At 50.9% G+C, this 7,886-nt stretch overlaps 1 protein-coding gene across 2 annotated transcripts in view; it reads left to right on the top strand.

The window, feature by feature from the left end:
* The first annotated feature begins 1,832 nt into the window (after positions 1–1,832).
* The window catches only part of NXN (nucleoredoxin), a 203,168-nt gene continuing 197,114 nt past the window's right edge, over positions 1,833–7,886 (top strand). For both annotated transcript variants that reach the window (XM_017865182.1, XM_017865022.1), the window contains exon 1: positions 1,833–2,035. In XM_017865182.1, coding sequence (XP_017720671.1) covers positions 1,883–2,035 — 153 coding nt within the window. In that variant the 5' untranslated portion in view covers positions 1,833–1,882. The remainder of the gene's footprint in view (positions 2,036–7,886) is intronic.

Genomic DNA, 7,886 nt, shown 5'->3' with positions numbered 1-7,886 from the left:
TCCTGGGTTCCAGCCATTCTCCTGCCTCAGCCTCCCGAGTAGCTGGGATTACAGGCACACACCACCATGCTCAGCTAATTTTTGTATTTTTAGTAGAGATGGGGTTTCACCATGTTGGCTAGGATGGTCTTGACCTCTTGACCTCGTGATCCGCCTGCCCTGGCCTCCCAAAGTGTTGGGATTACAGGCATGAGCCACTCTGCCCGGTCCTTTTTTTTTTGAGACAGGATCTTGCTCTGTCACCCAGGCTGGAGTGCAGTAACTCGATCACAGGTCACTGCAGCTTCAACCATCTGGGCTCAAGAGATCCTCCTGCCTCAGGCTCCCGAGTAGCTGGGCTCTCAGGTGCATACCAGCTAATTTTTGTATTTTTCGTAGAGATGGGGTTTCGTTATATTGGCCAGGCTGGTCTCGAACTCCTGGGATCAAGCGATCCACCCGCCTCAGCCTCCCAAAGAGCTGGGATTATACAGGAGTGAGCCACCGCACCCACTCCGCCTACCTATATTTTCTCAATCCTTCAAGACGCAGCTCCAATCTCACCTATGGTCTTCCTCAACGAAAAAAAAAGACCTTTCTTCTTCCTACTTCACTTGTTTTCATTAACATTCTCACTATATTCATTTCTTAAATGTCTTTCATTCTCAATGAGACTTAAACTCATCTGCAAATGTAGCCAATCTATTTACCCTGCACATAGAAAGGATACTGTACATTCTCAAATCTCCAAAAAGCTTAAGGGAAACATAGAAGGACAAGTGCAGACTTCGTCTCTCCTTGCTCGCTGCTGTCTAGTCACAGTGGTCTTTCAGTTTTTCAAACCTCAAGCAACCGCTGCCCTAGCGCCGTTTGCATGTGCATTTCCATATGTCTGCATCATTCCTCTGCAGTGTTCCTGCTCGACATTCTTCTCCACATACTATAATACGGGCCCCGTGAAGACCAGGCTCTTGTCTCTCTCTCCTGGCACGTTATAGTTGCTTAAGAACGATTTGTTGAAGGATTTAACAGAATGAGCGAATTCAAGGGAATGAACGGATGAATGAAGTCACCCATGTAATAACTTTTTTCTTTTCGAGATGGAGTCTCGCTCTGTCGCCGAGGCTGGAGTGCAATGGCGCGATCTCGGCTCACTGCAACCTCTGCCTCCTGGGTTCAAGCGATTCTCCTGCCTCAGCCTCCAGAATAGCTGGGACTACAGGCGCCCACCACCATGCCCGGCTAATTTTTTATATTTTTAGTAGAAACAGGGTTTCACCGTGTTAGCCAGGATGTCATGTAATAACTTTTAGGCCCCAACCACAGCACCGATCCTCTGATGCAATTTTCATCAAGAAAGCTAGCCTGAGGGGGCAGGAGAGGTGATGCCCGGGTTCACGGAACGGGGTGGGGGTCTGGTCAAGGTCAAGGCCCGCAGTCCCTCGCCTCCCAGGCGCGTGGTCTTCTCTGCAGAGATCCCCACTGCCCTCCAGGCCCTCAGCCTCCCAAGGATCCCACTCGCCCGGCCTCACCTCCCACGCAGGCCAGCGCAGCCTTGAAGGCACAGCTTTCCATCACCTTCTCGATCATCTTCTGCTCCTCACTCTTGGCTGGACTTGGGATCCCGCCTAGGCTCCCAGGCTCCAGGAGCCGGGGCTGACGCTTGTCACCCACCAGGTACTGCAGGAGAAGGCTGTACTGCAGCGGAGCTTCGGCGGAACCGGCTGCCTCCGGGGCCGAACCCCGGCATTGGGGCGGCCGCCGCCATGACAGTCGCTGCCCAAGCAACCCTCGCGTCCTTCTCCCCGCAGCAGATTCGACAGGCGTCACGCTGCGGGCCCTGAGACTAGCCACCGTGCAGCAACAGCAGATTCGCAGCAAGAGGAAGCCGCGGCCGCAAGAGATGTCGTGCGCACATCAGCGGGAGCGCTATCGTGTTTCCAAAAAGAAAGCCTCTTGTGAAAATGGAATTGGGCTTGAACAGCTTTCCCCATGTCACAGACAAACGAGATTTAGATTCACCAGAAAGCGCCCTCATGGTCGGGGCTGCAGCGCGGTGAGTACAGAGATTTGTAGTTCCAATCCGACATCCAACTACATTTCCCAGGAAGCGTTGCGCGTGCTCGCGCGTCTCGGCCCCGCGAGGGGCTCCTGCGCGCTCCTGAGGGGAGCGAGGAGCGGCCGCGCGCTCCGGGGCTGCCGTGCTCCGGATCGCCGGGAGGGGGCGCGCGAGCATTCTCGCTGCCCCTTTCCGCCTCCTGCTGTCATCCGGCGAGGAGGCGTTAAATCCTGTGGTCCCGGAAGGTGCGGTGAGGGGTGGACGCTTTGTAGACACGCGTGATCGTGTGCTGGAAATGCGCGGACTGGGCGCAGGGGCTCACGCCTGTCTTCCAGCACTTTGGGAGCCGAGACTGGTGGATCATGAGGTCAGGAGTTCGAGACCAGCCTGACCAACATGGTGAAACCCCGTCTCTACTAAAACTACAAAAAAAAAAAAAAAAAAAAAATTAGCTGGGCATGGTGGTGCACGCCTGTATTCCCAGCTACTTGAGAGGCTGAGGCAGGAGACCCCTCTTTACTAAAATACAAAATTAGCCAGATGGTGGCAGGCGCCTGTAATCTCCGTTACTTGGGAGGCTGAGACAGGAGAATCGCTTAACCCGGGAGGTGGAGGTTGCGGTGAGCCAAGATCGCGCCATTGCGCTCCATCCTGGGCGACAAGAGCAAGACTCTGTCTAAAAAAAAAAAAAAAAAAAATCCTAACAGCATTTGCTGACTTGAGTGGGGTCAATATCCCCATCGTGGCTGATTTCAAACTACCCAGCGAGGTCATCAGTCAGAATTGGGAAGACTCATAGCAGCATGTGGTTAGACAATGTTTCTATCACACAGATACAATCTGTGGAAATAACCTCAACAGCATAGATAGGAGTACGGTGTAGTAAAACTTTTAGGAGGTGGTGAGTTTTGAATACACATTACCTGTTTTTAGTATAATTTGATTATAAATGTATAAAATGTAATTTTTAATAATAACTATGCTTAACAATCAGCTAAAAAACTGATAATTTATTGCCTTACTTTTTAAAATTATTCTTTTGAGACAGAGTCTTGCTTTGTCACCCAGGCTGGAGTGCAGTGGTACAATCTCGGCTCACTGCAACCTCCACCTCCTGGGTTCAAACAGTTCTCTGCCTCAGGCTCCCCCGTAGCTGGGATTACAGGCATCTGCCACTACGCCTGGCTAATTTTTGTATTTTTAGTAGAGATGGGATTTCACCATGTTTGCCAGGCTGGTCTTGAACTCCTGACCTCATGATCCACCCGCCTCGGCCTCCCAAAGTGCTGGGATGACAGGCATGAGCCAAGAATGTAATTTTTAATAATAACTGTACTTAACCAGCTCAAAAACTCCTGATAATGTATTGCCTTAATTTTTAAAATTATTCTTTTGAGACAGTCTTGCTCTTGTCACCCAGGCTGGAGTGCCGTGGTGCAATCTCGGCTTACTGAAACCACCACCTCCCAGGTTTGAGCGATTCTCCTGCCTCAGCCTACTGAGTAGCTGGGATTACAGGCACGCGCCACCACGTCTGGCTAATTTTTGTATTTTTAGTAGAGATGGGGTTTCGCCATGTTGGTCAGGCTGGTCTTGAACTCCTGATCTCAGGTGATCCACCCACCTTGGCCTCCCAAAGTGCTGGGATTGCAGGCGAGAGTCACTGCTCCTGGCCAGTTAGGGCCTTTTTGTTATTGTTATTAAACATTTGTCGTTATACCACTGCACTGCAAGCATATTTTGGGAACCAAGAACACGTTCTCCTCTTTGAGGAAACCAGAATCGGGGCCTGGAGACAGAGAAATTGGAATGGATTTCTGGTCATATCCAGGAAAATCCTAGGGGATGTTGGAGGGAGGTTTTCAGTCCCAAGAATGCTAACACTTTGGCATCATTGTGTACTCCTGGTATGAACAAAATGTGGCCTGGGAACACCTCTGGGCATTTAAGCACACTTTTTGCTAATGGCCCGAAGGCAGTGCCGTAGCAAGCATCTGCTTACTTGGGCCAGGGGGTCTCAGAAGATGTTGATCAAAAAAGATTCCTCTGGCTGGGCGCGGTGGCTTAAGCCTGTAATCCCAGCACTTTGGGAGGCCGAGACGGGCGGATCACGAGGTCAGGAGATCGAGACCATCCTGGCTAACACTGTGAAACCTCGTCTCTACTAAAAAAATACAAAAAGCTAACCGGGCGTGGCGGCGGGCGCCTGTAGTCCCAGCTACTCCGGAGGCTGAGGCGGGAGAATGGCGTAAACCCGGGAGGCGGAGCTTGCAGTGAGCTGAGATCCGGCCACTGCACTCCAGCCTGGGCGACAGAGCGAGACTCTGTCTCAAAAAAAAAAAAAAAGATTCCTCTGCTGGGCATGGTGGCTCACACCTGTAATCCCAGCACTTCAGGAGCCTGAGGCAGGAAAATTGCTTGAGTCCGAAAGGTTGAGACTGCAGTGGGTCATGATCGTGCCACTGCACTCCAGCATGGTAATGGAACCACACCCTGTCAAAAAGAAAAAAAAAAGATTCCTCTGAGTAAACAGTGGTTGTTTTATTCAGAAGGCTGAAACACAATTTCCATCAAGAGCTGCGAAAGGACTGGGGTCTTCCGTAGCCCAGGAGCCTCACAGACATGTGTGAGTTGTAAGAGGAAGTGAAGTGTCCTCTTAAGGACATTGGCCGGGCACGGGGGCTCACGCCTGTCATTCCAGCACTTTGGGAGGCTGAAGCGGGCGGATCACAAGGTCAAGAGATAGAGACCAGCCTGGCCAACATGGTGAAACCCCGTCTCTACTAAAAATACAAAAATTAGCTGGCCATGGTGGCCGTACACCTGTAGTCCCAGCTACTGGGGAGGCTGAGGGAGGAGAATTGCTTGAACCCACGAGGCGGAGGCTGCAGTGAGCCAAGATGGCACCACTGCACTCCAGCCTGGAGACAGAGCGAGACTCTGTCTAAAAAAAAAAGTGTGGGGGGTCTTTGGGTACCTAGAGAAGAAATGGGTGGGACCTAATGAGCCTTACTGGAAGCCATACTTTTGGGACACGTTGCCCCAGATCAGGATGGAATGCCCCACCCGGCAGAAATGGAGACCAGACAGCTGCACAGGCTCATGTGAGGGGTGGGGTGGCTCTTAGCTTTTCTCTCTGAAGTCACTTTCCCCACAAGAGGACATTTATTGTCTGGGCTGGTGTGACAGATGGGATAAGGCTTGACGCTGCTGGCTGCAGCAGATGGAAACAAGGCAGGGGGCGTGGGGCCTCCAGCCACGAGTCGTGGGGTCCCATGGGCAGCCGGCGATAAACAGCACCCCAGGCTCCGGATGGGGTCCCCCAGGCCCAGCCCTGAGCACCGTCGGTCCCTCCCTTCTGTCTCCACAGTGAAGGTCATGTAACAGCATCATCTGTTCATCTTCATAAATAGAGTACTGGCCTGGCGAGGGCTGAGCTTACTGCAGGTCCATGAGACTGCCCCAAACCATCAATGAGAACCAGGTGGTTAAGCTGCTGAGTGCAGTCAGTTTCTGACTAAGGTCTGAGGTGGGTGTGTAAATTTTGGATTTCCCAGGTGATGCTACTGACGGTTGGGGACCACATTTTTTTTTTCTTTTTTCTGAGATGGACTCTCGCTCTGTCGCCCAGGCTGGAGTGCAATGGTGCGATCTCAGCTCACTGCAACCTCCGCCTCCCAGCTTTAAGTGATTCTCCTGCCTCAGGCTCCCAACCCCAGCTACAGGCGTGAGCCACCACACCCAGCTAATGTTTTATATTTTTAGTAGAGACAGAGTTTCACCCTGTTGGCCAGGCTGCTTTTGAACTCCTGACCTCAGGTGATCCGCCCACCTCAGCCTCCCAAAGTGCTGGGATTACAGGCATGAGCCACTGCGCTCGGACCCTTGTGAACTTTTGCTAGTAATTCTTTTTTCTTCTCACAACACTCCACCCATGCCCCTCAGTTCTGTCTTTAAAAGATTCCTGCCCTTCAAAACTTACCTTTTCTGATTAATCGAATTGGAAGTAATGTCTTTTTTTCTGAGACAGGGTCTTTCTTTATGGCCCAAACTGGAGTGTAGTGGCACCATCATGGCTCGATGCAGCGGCACCATCATGGCTCGATGCAGCCTCGACCTCCTGGGCTCAAGGAATCCTCCTACCTCAGCCCCCTCAAGTAGCTGGAACCATGGGCATGTGCCACCATGCCGGGCTAATTTTTAAAACCCTTTTTTATAGAAACTAGTTCTCACTCTATTGCCCAGACTGGTCTTAAACTCCTGGGCTCAAGCAATCCTGCCACCTCAGCCTCCCAAAGTGCTGGGATTACAGGCGTGAGCCACCGCACCCGGCCTCTTAATTAATAGGCTCTTAACTGGTTTTGGGACTCCTACCTTCTCCAGACGATTCACAGAGTGATCTTCCCACACAGGACTGTGATCGTGCTCCCTGCTTTGAATTCTACTTCATGCCAGGAGAAAATCTGAACTCAACGTGTTGCTTTTTCAACTTGTGCCCAGGAAGACACAGGTGCTTCTGTCCACGTTTAGTTTTTTTTTTTTTTTTTTGAGACAGAGTCTTGCTTCGTCATTCTTCACCCAAGCTGGAGTGCAATGGTGAGATCTCGGCTCACTGCAAACTCTGCCTCCCGGGTTCAAGCAATTCTCCTGCCTCAGCCTTCCAAGTAGCTGGGATTACAGGCATGTGCCAGCAGGCTTGGCTAATTTTTTGTATTTTTAGTAGAGACAGGGTTTCACCATGTTGGCCAGGATGGTCTTGAACTCCTGACCTCAAGTAATCTGCCCACCTCGGCCTCCCAAAGTGCTGGGATTACTGGCGTGAGCCACCGTGCCCAGTGTAGGGGAACGAGTTATAATCCTCAGATCTGATCTGAAAAGTGTTGGAAGCAGATAGAAAAATGCATAATGTTTTCTCCAGCACTTTATGCTTCTACAAGGAAGTCAGAAAAGAGTTAGGAAACTTGTTTAGGAAGTAGAGACTAATGGCCAGGCATGGCGGCTCCTACCTGTAATCCCAGCACTTTGGGAGGCCAAGGCAGGAGGATCACTTGAACCCAGGAGTTCGAGACCAGCCTTGGCCACATAGTGAGACTGTGTCTCTACAAAACAAAATACAAAAATTAGGCTGGGCGCAGTGGCTCACACCTGTAATCCCAGCACTTTGGGAGGCCAAGATGGGCAGATCACGAGGTCAGAAGATCGAGACCATCCTGGCTAACACCGTGAAACCCCGTCTTTACTAAAAAATACAAAAAATTAGCTGGGCGAGGTGGCGGGCGCCTGTAGTCCCAGCTACTCGGGAGGCTGAGGCAGGAGAATGGCGTGAACCCGGGAGGTGGAGCTTGCAGTGAGCCAAGATCGCGCCACTGCACTTCAGCCTGGGTGACAGAGCGAGACTCCGTCTCAAAAAAAAAAAAAAAAAAAAATTAGCTGGGCATGGTGACATGTGCCTGTAGTCCCAGCTACTTGGGAGGCTGAGGTGGGAGGATTGCTTGAGCCCGGGAGGTCAAGACTTCAGTGAGCCATCATCGTACCATTGCACTCCAGCCTGGGTGACAGAGTGAAAACCATCTCAAAAAAGAAAAGAAAACCCAGAGACCAGGCTTGTCCTGCTTTGCTAAGGGATAAAAGGAATAATAGAAAGAATAATAAATAATGGTGGCTTCCCACAGTGACACGTCAAGTTGGTGCCAGAAAGATCTGCACCACACGTCTGCCATAGCTCTTTCTTCTTGATCCTTGTCAGATCTCATCTCCATATTCTGCTTTATGTACTTCTCTATCAAGTAATCTCCTTTATTAGTGGATCTGCCACAAAATACCAACTTTTTTTTTTTTTTTTTTTTTT

Source organism: Rhinopithecus bieti, unplaced genomic scaffold, assembly GCF_001698545.2.
Source record: "Rhinopithecus bieti isolate Rb0 unplaced genomic scaffold, ASM169854v2 scaffold_22, whole genome shotgun sequence".
Lineage (NCBI taxonomy): Eukaryota > Metazoa > Chordata > Mammalia > Primates > Cercopithecidae > Rhinopithecus > Rhinopithecus bieti.
This window is presented reverse-complemented; position numbering and strand designations above follow the sequence as displayed.